The 14,073-nt window shown below is 59.7% G+C and overlaps 1 protein-coding gene across 10 annotated transcripts in view; it reads right to left on the reverse strand.

Annotated features, from left to right (window-relative positions):
• NCOR2 (nuclear receptor corepressor 2) overlaps positions 1-14,073 on the reverse strand; it is a 368,100-nt gene that overhangs the window by 46,413 nt on the left and 307,614 nt on the right. For all 10 annotated transcript variants that reach the window (XM_057305998.1, XM_057306005.1, XM_057306004.1 and 7 more), the window contains 2 exons: positions 7,492-7,634; positions 60-207 (listed from right to left, as the gene is read on the reverse strand). In XM_057305998.1, the coding sequence (XP_057161981.1) occupies positions 60-207; positions 7,492-7,634 (291 nt within the window). The remainder of the gene's footprint in view (positions 1-59; positions 208-7,491; positions 7,635-14,073) is intronic.

The raw sequence follows: 14,073 nt of genomic DNA on the forward strand, positions 1-14,073 counted from the left end.
CAGGCCTCTTTTTAGAAGGACCCAGACATTTCTGGGACCGGTCAGTTCCTGCCCCTCACCTTCTGCCTCCTCCGCCATCTCCTCCTCATTCCCGCTTGCCCCCGACGCCTCCATCTCCTCGTCCTCCACCACGGGCGGGAAGGCAGCCTCCTCACTGGCAGCAGCTGGGGCTTTCTTCTTCTTCCTCCGTGCATTCCTCTCCTTCTCCTAGGGCACAGGGACAGCGGCGGTCACAGCCTGGGCCTGGGCTGTCAGCCCGGGGACTCCCTGTGCCCGAGGCCTCGCCACAGGTGCGATGGACAGTGATCCCCGCAGAGTGGCCATGAGGCGACCTTCCCCCCTCACGCCCCACAGCCAAGCATGCCAGTGGTTATTTTTACTGAGGGCTTTATTCTTCCATCAAGTCCCAGATACACATACGGTGCAGCCTGGCCTATCAGCTGCCCTGACATCCTTCTGGAACAGGTGAGGAAGGGCTGTCTCTGCCTAAAGGCCCCCTGTGATTGCTCCAGCCCCTCTGACTATCCCAGCCAGAGCAGTGACCACACGCCCTGGAGGACACCCTGCCAGGCACAGTCACCACATACGGAGCAAATGAATGAGTGAAACTTCCTTGCATGTCACCTCTGCTCCTCACTGAGCCCCGGAGACAGAGCTGGTTTGGGAAGCTCATCGTTTCGCTCCACCAGTCTTTACAGGGCACCTCCTGTGTGTCAGGACTGCATCGGGGCTGAGGACACACAATGAATGAGATAAACAAAGGCCCTGCACACAGAGGTCTTCCAGTCAGGGAGACCAACAAATAACACACCACTTAAGAAGAACAGACTCAGAGGTGGGGACATGAGCAAGCTGGCATCAGACAGGGTGGGGGCTAGATGGATTGGGAAGGCTTCTCGGAGGAGGTGACATCCGAGCCGAGTAGACGCACTGAGAGAGAGCTGGCCAGGCAAAGCCCTGGAGGATGGTGGTCCAGGTAGAGGGAACTGCAAGCACAGACCCCCGAGGTGGGGCCCAGCTCAGTGTGTGCAAGGAACAGAAAGAAGGGTCTCATTGTGGAGCCTTGCACATCCCTCCACACAGCACCCCGGTCTCTGGACGCCTGGCTCCTTCACTCACGGAGCCAGATGCCCATCCCCCAGCTCGGGTACAAGCTGCTCACTCCTGGTTGGCAGCTCCTGCCTTTGCACCTCACTGGGGGGGGGGGGGGGGAGGAGGGGGCGCGCTCCAGGGGGCCAGGCAGAGGTTCAGAGCACATCTGCGGGCTGACTCACTGACTGACCAAAGGGGCGGCCTCTGGGGCTTAAACACACAGTTGGCAGAGTTGGGGTACGTGTGGTGGCAGAGTGCTAGGGTCTCAAGGTGACCAGGGAATCCCAGAGGCAGTGGACCAGTTCCTAAGAGGGGATGACCCACCACGATATAGCTGGAGTGACAGGAGGGTCCCAGCCTGAGCCCTTTGGGGTCTCCACGGTAGGAGGCAGAACCCACAACACTCTCAGACATGCCAATGGTCTCAACGAAGCCCCTCATGTGGGGTTCAACATTGTTCCCCCAGAATCCATGCCCACCCAAACCTCAGAAAGTGACCTTATTTGGAGATAAGCTCTTTGCAGATGTAATTAGTGAAGAGGAGGTCATACTAGATTAGGGTGGACCCTGAGTCCGGTATGACTGGTGTCCTTATAAGAAGCGGGGAATTTGGACACATAGGCACACAGGGGAGCGATGTATCTGTAAGCCAAAGAAAGTCCAGCACGACCGGCCACCCTCAGAAGCCAGAGGAGAAAGGCAGGCTCTCCCCACAGCCTCCAGAGGGAGCAGGGCCCTACAGACACCTCAATTTCAGATTTTTGCGTCCAGAATTGTGACAGAATACATTTCTATTGTTTCAAGTCACCTAGTTTGTGGTACTTTGTTACAGGAAACGGGAAACTAATGTACCTCCCCTCCACCAACCCCCCAGCCCCCTGGAGAAAGCCACCATACCCAAACCCGATACAGCCCACTCTCGGGGCAAACGCCCTGCCTGCTCCAGGCACCAGCAGGGTCTGCCGGCCCCAGGCCCTCACCATGGCTGGGCTGAAAACAGGCTTCAGGGGGGTCCCCAAGCCCTGGCCCCAGCCTGGGAGTGGGATCACTTCCTGTCCTGCCTTCTTCCTGGGCAAATGGGGGTCCTCTGAGCGTAGCTGCTCAGAACGCAGGGCGGAAAAGGAAAACGTCCGTTTGCCCGTTAGTCACGGTTTCCGTCACCAACAGGCCAGGGCCATAGCCCCACCCTGCCGAATGTCCCCTGGCCACTGTGGGAACGCCCAGCTCCGCCATCTACCCGCCTCCAGGGGCTGGCCCGGCCCTGCCCCAAACCCCAAGCTTCTCCCAGAGGACGAGCTGCAGCCCACGGAGGCGCAGAAAATTGTGTGGCATGTGGGTTCTGTGGGTGCGGCTGAGGGTTCCCCCTTCTTCCCCAGTCTATTTTTAGCAGACAGGGACTCACTCCTGTGCCCGGGCTGGGTGAGGCAGGGGATCGGCTGTGGGGTTGGGTGGCACTCTGCAACACTGGGAGCCTGGCAGGGAACGGGCGCTCCCGGGGGGCCTGGCCAAGAAGTGCATCTTCCTGGGGACTCGAGTCCGAGTCTGGCTGCTGCCAGACCCAGCAGCCCAGGACACCTCAGGCCAAGCGAGGCAAGTGTGACGTCAACACTCGAATCCTAACACGGGGTCTGAGAGGCAGGGGCTTACTGAGTGTCTGAGGAATGACACCAAATTCTTCCACACGTGGCTCCGTACCTCAGAATCAGGAGGTGTGTGTGGAACAGGAGATGCTGGCAAAACCAGTGTAATGCCAGCTGCTGTTTATTAAGTACCTACTATGTGCCCAGTGTTTTCCTGGATGGAGTCAATGGATATGCACAGCTGCTCCGCAAGCCAGAGTACGCTGCTCCCTGCTTCAAACCTTCCAGTGGCTCCCTGAAACCCTTGATATAAAACCCCAAGTCCTCCCCACTCCATACAGCCCTGCATGATCTAGATCTGGACCCCACCCACCTCTCTGAAACGTCTGTCCACCTCTGCCCTCCTCGGTCATCCTGCTACAAACACACTGGCCTCCTTGTGCAAACATGCTTACAGCGCCCCAGCCACAGGGCCTTTGCACTGGTCGTTCCTCTGCCTGGACATCCTTCTCCTAGTTACTAGTGTGAATCACTTCCCCACCTCAATCAGGGCTTTGCTTAGACAGACATCACCTCCTCAGAGAGATCTTCCCCGTTACCTTGTCTAGATCAGCTAATCCTTGCCCTCCCCACCCCAATCAATCACTCTCTACTATATCCCTCACCTTATCACCTTCAGACCACAATCAGAAATTATTTGTATGTTAATCTGCCTCTTGAACTAGAATTAGCCTCTAAGAGCCAACATCCTTGCTCTCTGCTATATTCCCAGCATACCTGAAATAGTGCCTGGTACCTTCTGAACAGGTGCTCTATACCTATTTCTTTAGATGAACTTGATAGACAAAGACAGACACTAGCTCAGAGAGGCAAAGACACTTTCCTGAGATCACACAGCTCTTGAGTTGAGCAGCCCAGATTTGAATGCAGGTCAGGTTTAAGCACTTTGTTGCCTGGGCCATGTCCCTCTGTAGGGCTATGCAGCCTCGGATGGAGGAGACAACAGAGGAAAACAAGAAAAGGTAGGGCCTGGGCTGAAATAGACAGAGACAGAGAAACACGGAAGCTGAGCCCCAGGGCCTGGATTCACAGATGGGAGAAAAGGGTAACCTTCGGCCATAAGGAGGGGGAGGGAAAACCTTGGAGAAGTCACTAATGCCAAATGTTACATAATTCCGGGACATGCTCGCCTGCCCACCCGATCTTGCTTCCTGCTGACGTCGCCCCAGGGCCATGCTCAGGCCAGGCCTGGTGTAAAGCGGGAGGGGACACCCACTGACCCTCTACTTCCCCGGCTCCTTCCTGCACTGGACAAGAGTGACAAGTCTTTCTGAGCTCCAGACAGGGCCTGGCCAATGGCCAGAGGTGGCTGCCCCTGCTTCAGGATCCATAACGACCTAGTTTCCTCCTGGGGACTGCAGAGGGCCAGGGAGGGGTGGGAGGCAGAGGTCATGGAGTTCAGTAGCATCTTGTGAGGCCTGCTTGCATTACTTCAGCAACAGGGAACTCACCTCTGCAGCACGGGTGGCCACTGTCAGGATGGACAAAGCCAGGCTGAGCCCAACTTCCCATGACAGGTACCGGTATCTGCTCACCGTGCTTCCTCCGTTGCTCCCTCGAGGTCGGTGGGGAGCAAAAACCAGCCCCACACTCCCCGACTGCCTTTTCTCACCAACAACTGGTCAGCAAGTTTCACCCGTCTGTAGGCCTCAGAACACGGCTTGCTGGCCCCATCTTCTGGTCCAATGCACTTGGTCCACAGCTCACCCAGCAAGACCATGCTTTGCTGAGTCCTGTGTGAGCCAGGTGTAGTGGAGGACAGGTCCACGAAGGGATGCTCCCAACCCGGGTGCAAATCCCCTCCGTGGTCTCCTGGCTTCATCGCCCGCCAGTGCTCAGGGTCAGGCAACAAGGAGGGCGGCCTCCTCCATCAGCTTCACCAACACTCCTCTCAGACCAGTACCACCCCCCTCGAGCCCAGCCCTGGCAGATGGCTTCCCGCCGTGCACTACAGGAATGCCCAGCTCCTCCGCCCAGCAGGAAAAGCCCGTGCACACGGCCTGCCTGGCACACGGCGGGCGCTCGAGAAAGGCTCGCTGAGTGCACAGTGAGCATAACGCCCAGCACTCGCCGAGCGCCGGCCCCGGGCGCGACACCGCCCCTACGAGGATCCCCCGGTCCTCACGGTAACCCTGACGGTGCGTCCCAGTCCTACCTTCACTTTACAGAGGACCCCAAGGCCCAGAGTGGGGCGGCCGTGTGCCTGCAGGCACCACTCGGCTGCCAGCACCGCGGGCTCTCTGGCCCCGCGGCCTGCTCTCCACCGTCCTGCTAGGCTAGACGAAACGCACTGGCTGACTGACTGACTCCATCGAACAACTGTCCATCACTCAGCCAGTCTAGGAGCAGCCACGCTCCATATACAAGACTCACCCAGCAAGACGCGAGACCCCAGCCACCGGGCATCTGGCGGCCACGAGAGCCACCACGGCCGTAGCTCTCGGCCGTGGGGCGCCCACAACGTGCCAGGCCCTGTTCCAAGCCCTTATATCCACCCACTCCGGTGAGGGCCATGACAGCCCTCCGAGGGAGCCACGAGGATTGCCCCCACTGCACAGCTGGGAGAACTGAGCATAGAGAGGACAAGCCACTTGCCTGTGGCCACACAGCTAGTAAGCGGCAAGATGTGGATTAGAATCCGGGTCTCTTGGGCCAGAGTCCCTACAACGGCTGCTCCTGTATATACCATTTGAGAGAGCGCCTCCCACACCCCTGAGAGGAAGAGGGGGTCAGTGGCTTGAAAATAAACTACTACTACGACTACTACTACCACCACGACCACCACCAGCACCACGGCTACTAGTGGCAGCAGTCAGGCGGCCGCCCCGCACAGATCACACCCCTCTGGCAGGCTCTCGGTGCGTCACAAGTGGAAACTCATTCAATCCTCTCCGAGCTCTCGGGGTAAGGGCCATTATTCCGCCGCCATACAGATGAGGGAATGGAGGCTTAGTGGGATGAAGTTGCCACCCAAGGTCACAGAGGTGCCCCGTCCTCAAGCTGGGACTTGACCCCACTCTCGCCCCTGAGCCCACATTGCACCATCCACCTTGCTGGGGTCTCCAATCCACACTCTCGAGTGCTGGGGTCCCTGGCAGCACAGTCGGACTGTGCCATGAGGGAAGCTGGATGGGGAGGCCTGTAACCCGACAGCCTGAGCTGGTTTGTGTCCACGCTGGCTGGGAGGAGCAGGGGATGGGGGAGGAGGAGGGGAACGGGAGTCAGGGGAGGGGGGGAGCAGGAAGACCTCCTCCTGTGCCCAAGGCTGCTCAGGGCCACCCTCCCCCCAGTTAATCCCTAGCTGGTGTGCACAGAGGCCCCTCCCTTCCCGGCTGCTGCTCTAAGGGATTTCAACAGGCGTTAAAGACAGGTGCTCTGGGCCCTCAGGCCTCCCTGAGTCTTCCTCCCTGCAGAACGCAGAGTCCTAGAAAATCCGGGAAAAAAGGACGGCTCCCGGGGTGGTGGGAGCAGTGCCAGAAGCTCAGGGAGCACCAGGGACCATATGAACAGCAGGCAGAGAGGAGAAGGTGGCCTGGCCTCACCAGACCATAACCAGGCACGGGGGACAGACAAGAGCTCAACTGAAGACTGAGGGTCAGCCTCAGCCCTGCCCATAGGAGCATGACACAGGGTCTCCTCCAGCCTCCAACGGCCAGCAGCTGCTTACACACTCAATTCAGTAAGATCCCACCCAGAACGGCTGGGGAGGGTGCCCTTAGAATCTGCAAGGCGCTCAAGCACAGTTCAAGTGAGGCGATTCTACCCCTGGCTGGCCTGCCACGCCGCGTGACCTCAGCAGTCTGGGTCCCCCAGTGGGCTGCGTGGGGAGAGCAATTCAGCGTTGCCTCCCAGGACAGGCTGCACGTACTTTATAATCAGCAACAGGCAGCCTGATCTGGGGGAGGGGGGGAGCAGGCAAGGGGGTCCTGGGGAGGAGAGCTGCGTGCCCCCTTCTTATACCTTCATATCTACAAGGAAATATGCAGCTGGTGATCCAGAGCATGGGTCCCCGGGCCATACAGGTGTGGGTTCAAGCCCCAAGTCCGTTGTATATGAGCCTGGCTGAGCCTCAGTTTCCCCAGATCTGTAATGGTGACAGTGCATGGCATGTCACAAGTGTGTCCAAAAGGGGCAGGAGTCAGGGAGGGAGGAAGAGAGGAGGGCAGGGAAAGAAGAGAGGGGGAGAGAGGAGGAAGGGAAGAGGCTGCCCCCAAATGGTACCCCCTTCACAGTATCAGCTGTGGGGGAAGCAGTTCTCTCTGGAGAGACCATTTACATGCTCAGCGAGGCTAGCCCGCCCTTCTTGTGCTCCTGGCCTCCCCTTGAGGCCAGAGGGCAGCAGGAGAGCGGCATGAGGCCAGGGCTGGGCCCGCTGCTCCCTGACCTGTCCTTCCCTCCCCGAGGCAGCCCTAAGACTATGAGGTTAAGCAGGGAGGTGGAGACACTCACTTGGGGTTCATTTGCCCCTGGGGCTTCATTCCAGTGCCCTGACAGCCCACCGTGCTCCTTCCTCCACACACCCAGAGGTGTTAGACCCAGGAGACCAAGGGAGCCAAGGAGGGGCACTGGGAGGGCGAGCCTGGCACACGGGGTCATCCCCGTGCCCAGGAGGGGATTTATGGCACAGACGGATCCCTGCAGCCAGCCCACGGGTAGGTACCACTAAGCAGGAGGTGCTGGTGGAACACCTGCCCCCAGCCTGGGGTGCAGCCCCCACATGAGGCCCTGGCAGGCGGGACGGTGTGGGGGGGGTGCTCACCATCTTCAGCTTGTGCTGCTGCAGGATCTCATCCAGGTTCTGTCTCTTCTTGTAGTTGAAATAGAAGTTCTTACACTGAGACACGGTCTTGGAGCCCACCATCCGAGCGATGGCCGACCAGTTCCGGCCGTGTTCTAGAAGACCTGTGGATGAGACGGCAGCAGGTGAGGGGCAGCAGGGGGCCTGTGCCCTCGGCCTGGAGCCCCAGGCTGAAAGTGCTCCGAATCCACACACGAGGCTCTCTGCTCCAGAAGCAGACACAACGGGGGTGGGGGGCCCTAGAGAGGTGGGGATGGGGGCCTGGCCACCACCCCTCCCCACCCAGGCTACATGGGCAAGGCACGGGCTCCAGGAACCGAGAGGAGCTCAACCTGGGTACACCCCTGCCAAGGCCACCGTCAAGGATTCTGGGGCGAGGGACTGAGGTCTGGGGCTCAGACCCCGCCCAGGCTCCCACCTCGCTTGCCTCCCTGGCTGTCGTGACCTAGCACCGACACTCCCTCACAGCTGCAGATGAGGCCTCAGGCCTCGGGAGACAGGGCTGTTTTCCGGCCGCACCGGGCCAGGGCCAGAGAAAAGGAAGGAACGTGTGAGCAGGGAAGGGAGGGTGGGGTCCGGGTGGGTGTGAGCTGGAGCCAGGAGCCTCTTCACCCAGGTTAACTGGGGTACCTCTGGGGCCCGAGGCCATCATGGGCTTGGGGCCCACAAGGCTGATTCAGGGGCTGGGAGCAGACTTGCCCCCTCAAACACAGCCCCCGCCCCCATCTCTGTGAGCTTCTTAAAGCTTCACCGACTCCTGATATGGGGAGAAATCCCCAAGAATTGGCAGACTCCGCCCCAAACCCACCTAGGTCAGAGAAAGTTCTCTCCGGCCCCACAAACTCAGGCCAATACCGTACCCCCCAACTCCACACCCCATTCTAGTTTCAATGCCATAAATACCAGGCTCAGCAAAAACACGGCCCCTTGCACAAAGAAGCCGCACCTGGAAAGCCCGGCCCCAGGTCTGTCCATCTGCCCACGGAGCTCCCGGCACACACGGACATGCCACACACTCTGTACGCGTCTCTCTGTACGTACACGGCATGTCCTGTGCAGCCAGGTCAGCCTGAGAGGGTAGGGCCAGCCACTTCCCAGGGGCTGCCGGAGGGACAGGAGGCAGGCTCCAGACCCCCAGCGCCGTGGGGCAGGACTGGGCCCCCTAAGGGCAGCAGGCATGAAGCCTGAGTCACACTGCTGGGAACACGGCAGCCTCTGAGCCCCAGAGCTAGACTTACGATGGCTAACGAAACATTTCCCGTAACGAAGTTTGAGGCCATTTTCCTTGAATCAAATCAAGCTACAAGCAGGGAAGCTATGATGGGGATTTTGCAGGGGTGCGGGAGCCCAAGGGGCCAACAGTCTGTGTGCTGGCATTTTCTGTCATTCATTTGTTCCTTCATCCATCCATCCATTCTAACATGTGCCCACGGCTTGCTACGTACAAGGCTCTCAGAAAATAAAACTGCAACAAGAACAACACTGACAAACCACCACATCACACGGCTGAGGGCCCTGGAGTTTCCAAAGCCCTTCAAAGACATGGTTCTGTCTTGTCCTTGCTGCCGAGGCCATGACTCTTCTCCCATCACCAGATGGGGGGAACAGGCTCAAGGGGCCACAGCCACTCACGGGCTTATGGGGATAGGCCAAGGGCAGAGTGGGAGTGGGGACCCAGGTTTTCCGCTCCCCTGCCTCTGGACCCCATGGGGTGGAGGTGGTGCCAGCCCGACAGGCCACCTGCTCCCCTGCGGCGGCTACGGGCCACGTGGCTCCACAGCGGGCTCCTCAGGGTTCCTCAAGGACAGGCGCGGAGGGGAGGGCTGGGACATGGGATCAAGTGTCACCCAGCCCCCTGACCTTTCCCTCCGCCTGCGCCAGCAGCAGCTGCCACTTCCACAGAGCCTGGCGGAGGACGACGGGACGCGAGCTTATTTATATTTCCCCAGCCGGGGCCAAGAGAGCCCAGGCAAACACGTCGGGCCGGAACCCTGGGCGGGAGAGGGCGGGTCTCCCATCTGGGCCTGCTTGGGGGGGGGGGGTAGAAGCAGTGAGGGCCCAGGGGGTGGCTGGACCCCAGAGAGAATGATATTTCCAAACTCAACACATAAATAAGGAGGTGGTTTGGAGGCTGGCCGAGGCTTTAGGGCCCTAATTAACTCCACTTGTGGCAGCAGCAACAGCAGGAGTTGATGAGGGTGACGGGGTCACCCAGCCCTTCCCAAATGCGAGCGGAGGCTCAAGAAGGAGCGCTGGACGGGCTTGTCCAGAAGCCCGGCCTAGAAAGTGCTGTGTGCTCTCAGCCACCCACTCTGTTCTCTGGGCCTCGGTTTTCTAACGGCTACGTGAGAGGCTGGGGTGACCGTCCTCGTATGTCTGGCCAGGGCCCCCTTCTGGTTCCCGTTCCCCAGGTTGAGGGTGCCGGGCACAGGTACAAGCACTTTAGAACTCACTGAGCCTTGCAGACCACCTAAACAAGACCCAGCTGAAAGCCCCCCAACACCCATCCAGCTAGGAAGAGCGCCTCTGAGCATGCACCAACCAAGACCCCCCCACCCCGGCCTGCCCCAAGCTGACCAAGGTCCTGCCCTCCCTCCCCAAGAGCCCCAGCCTGACAGCCAGAAAAGTGGGGGGAAGGGGCCCAAAGGGAAAGGGTGGGGATGGGGTCCCACGGGTGCAGAACTCCTGAGTCCCCTGCCTGGCGGCCACAGCCAGGTCCCTGGCACCAGTACCCGAAGCAACCCCAAGCCCCTCCTGGGGCCTCACTCACATCCTCTCATCTGCGTCTCCCCCTCGGCCAAGTTTTCCGGAAACATACGGCTTGGAGGATGCTCCAGGGAGTGGAGCTGGGAGCAGCGGGCTGGGAGGCGGGAGGCTGGGCGGCCGCGGTGCCGGCTCCGCGAGGCTTGTGGCTGGAGCAGGCTTGTGGCTGGCGTCTGCTCCGGCTCAGCTCTGCCTCACATCCTTCTGTCCAACGGCGGCGGCAGCGGCGGCGGCGGCAGGGAGGGAGGGAGGGAGGGGAGGGGTGGGGAGGGAGGGCGGGCAGGCGGGCGGAGGCTGGCTCAGAGGCTGGCTCGGAGAAGGGCGGGGAAGCAGCTCCGCACCGCCCGCCCCTGGTGGCCCAGGGCTTCTACCACCCGCTCCCGAGGCGCTGCCAGTCCTGACACCGTCCCCCCCCCCCCGCAGCTGCGGGCGTGCGAGGTGCCCTTCGCCGATGGGGGCGAGCGGCGGGAACTTGTCAGTTGTGTGCTCGTGCCCCGTGCCAGGCGTCACCAGGGTGCACAGTGTCCGAGGCTCCTCCAGGCACAAGTGCACCCTGAACAGACGCTCAGCAAGGGGTGCTGGCCGGGAGCCCCCAGTCCCCGGACACCCCTGCTGGGCAGAATCCAAAGAGCCAAGCCTGACGGGGCAGCAGTGCCCTGAGCAGCCTCGCTGCGTGCCTGGGCTGGATCTTCCTGCTGCCTGACCCAGCGAGACGCGTCGTCAGGGCTGAATGTGACCTCCAGACGGAGGCTCTCGGGAGCGGGCGGGCGGGGGAGCGTGGCAGAAGCCCAGGTTCAGAAGGGGCGGGCCAACTTGGCACTGGCTTCCCCCTCCCTCTCTCCCCATCCGTGGCGGTGGCGGCGTCAGCAGCAGCGGTAAGAACAGATGAGGGTTCAGAAAAACAGAGCTTCTCCACCCCAGCAGACGGGGAGCAAACAGCTTCTGCCGCTGTCATTCCCCTCCCTGTGCCAGTTTCACCTGCGGTCTGCCCCCCACCTGGCCTGAAGCTGCCAGGCCCTCCGTGGGACACTATGGCGGTCTGGGACCGCAGGAAGGGGGCCATGCACTCCTTCCAGCACCCTCTGGTCTATGGATGGGTGAGCCTGGCTTCACATTCCAGGAGGAAGCTCAGCATTTGAGGAGCCTCTTCTGAGTGCAAATGAGACCTCCAACCATTGAGGGCTGGGGGAGGGTTTGGAGTCCCCAAACGGTTCTCTGTTGCCCAAGGATCTCGGGATGACGGCCGCCTCTTTCCTTCCTCTCCGAGACACCCCTGACAACCAGAGCAGCCTGCCCCTGTATAAACACCTGCTAGAGATGTCGTAGGCAGCTCCCGGGAGTCTGAAAGTTAACGGGGTTGAACTTTGGATCCAGATCCAGGTCATGACCGATTTCTCTAACTCCAGGGTCACTGACCTGCTTGTCTCTTTAGCCCTCAGCCTTTATGTCCTGCCCATGGAAACCCACGGAACAACAGGCATCCCTGACGCACCCATGCACCCAGCCCTCACCCTGGGATCCCAACCATGCCAGGGATCTAGGACTTTCTGCCCGAGTCCCTCAATCCATACCCTGCAGGGAGGTCCAAGTGAGCTTTGAGAATGCCAATCTTCCAATGACAGCCCATGCCTCTCCGAATAAAACCCAAAGGCTTCAGTGTGGCGCGTGAGGCTCTGCAGAACCAGCCCCACCCACCTGGCCAGCCTGCTTCCTACTTCTCCCCTTGCTCACCGACTCCAGCCACCGGGACTTTTTATGCCCAGCCCTTGAGTGTGACCAGGACATTTGCACGAGCTGTTTCCTCTACCTGCATGGCTTTTTCACGAATCTGCCTCTGTCCTCCTTCAGCTCAAGTGATACCTCCTCAGACAAGCCTTCCTTGACCATCTTCTCTAAAGCTATCCCCCAGCCACCCTGCCATCACGAGGCTTTGTTACTTCCAGGGCACTATCACTCCAGAAATTGGCTCCCTTGCTCCACTGCTCACTGCACCCATAACTGCTAGGCATGCAGAAGGCACCTGATAAATGAACAAAGTTCCAGAGTCCCCGACTGTCTGGGTCTGGGGACCTCCTGGGTGTCCCATGGCATCTCTGCCACCTCTCTGAGGCTCTCAGGAAGGAGCTCCTGAGAGGAGGGGGCTGAATATTTTATCCCAGCACGGTGCCCTGGACCCTCATTAGACAAGGCTGGAGGCAGTGCCCACCTCTCACACCCAAGGGCATGCCCACAAGCGTTTCATGCCAATGCCCAGATGGCAGATTCTCCCAATGCCTGCTGCGGTCTGGATTCCCCGAGCCCACTTCTAATTTCTAAGGAAGGAGTTTCATTCTGAAGAGTCAGGAGGCAGGAACTAGGAAGTGAAATTGACCAAGACAGGAAGTCAAGCCAGGAGGTCTGAGTCACATACTCGGAGCTCCAAAGGAGACAAAGGAGCAGTGGGTGGCTGCAGGGGTGGTAGCAGGAGGGGTGTCTCAACACCGTGGCCTGGGGGGCTCAGCATGGCCACTGACCACTCTGGCCACCCTCAGAGGAAGCTTCCCATGCACTGTGCAGGGGCCTGTGATGAACCGTTCTTACGGGAGCAGTGACTCAGCCCCCAGAAAGGCCTCTGTCCCTGGCCTGGCCCTGGCCTGGCCCCCTCTAGAGGTCCCTGCCACAGGCAGCTCTCTCCCCTGAGGGTCTATGAACCCGTACCAACAGCTAACCCCCAGGCCACCATCAGTGAGTTCAGATAAACAGGGCAGGGAGGGCCCCGGTAGTACCCAGGGGCACACCACCATCCATGTGGGTCATGGGGAAGCCACAGCTGCTCTCTGGAAAATGGGCACCCTCTTCCAGGAAAACGCGGTGGCTCCCCGACCCCAGCCAACCCCTTCCAACCCTGAGGCTTTCTGTTCCCTCCATGAGGAGCACAGGCTGCCTGCAAGAGGGACACATCCCCATCCCTCCTGCCAGCTGCCATTTTCCAAAAGAAACTCCAGTTTGTGAAACAAAATTTTCTGCCCAAAACACTGTCGAAGGAGAGGGGAAAAAATCCAGCAAGCTTAGTCCTGAGTCACAGTACTTCCTTTTTTCAGAAACCTCAAGCCCTGGGTGGGTTGGACACGGACTCAGCCACTCAGCTGGCAACCCGGCTGGGCACCGACTCTGTGTCAGAGCTTCCAGCACTCAGGCCAGTCCTGAAATCCTGGCAGGGTCCTGGCTAGACAACTTCATGCCTGAACTTTGACTTACCTGCCTTTGTTTTCCATTTATGCTTTTAAAAATAAGCCCCAGTTTCAGCGATCAGAGCTACAGATCATCCATCGGATGTCAGATGGCCCCCTCTCTTCCCCCAACACAGTCCAGTAGACACTGAAGATGAAAACAAGTCACCCGTGTGTGACCTAAGGTCGCCTTGCCTACCACTCTGGGAAAATGCCACTGTTAGGCATTGAGCGTCAGGTTTTCCTACAGAGCAGAGCAGAGAGCGCGCTCCCGGGGTGGGGCGGCTCTGCGTTATCTGCTGTGCACGTGCTGGCCCATCACTCAGCCCTCCAGACCTCGGTTGTCTTGTCTGCAAAGAGGAAGTCATGTGTGTGTGCCTTTGCGTGTGCGCACACGTGTACGGCCACATATGTGCAGCACTCGCCTGGTACAATAATTCATGCAAAGCGCTCAAACCAGTGAGCACTTGCCACGTGAAAACACGCGTCATCACTGCTGTGTAAGCTGCCATGTGCTGCTCTCCCTGAGGACTCAGCAGCTTGAACGCGGACGTGCGGATTTTCCTCCTGG

This window comes from Ursus arctos, unplaced genomic scaffold, assembly GCF_023065955.2.
Source record: "Ursus arctos isolate Adak ecotype North America unplaced genomic scaffold, UrsArc2.0 scaffold_34, whole genome shotgun sequence".
NCBI lineage: Eukaryota > Metazoa > Chordata > Mammalia > Carnivora > Ursidae > Ursus > Ursus arctos.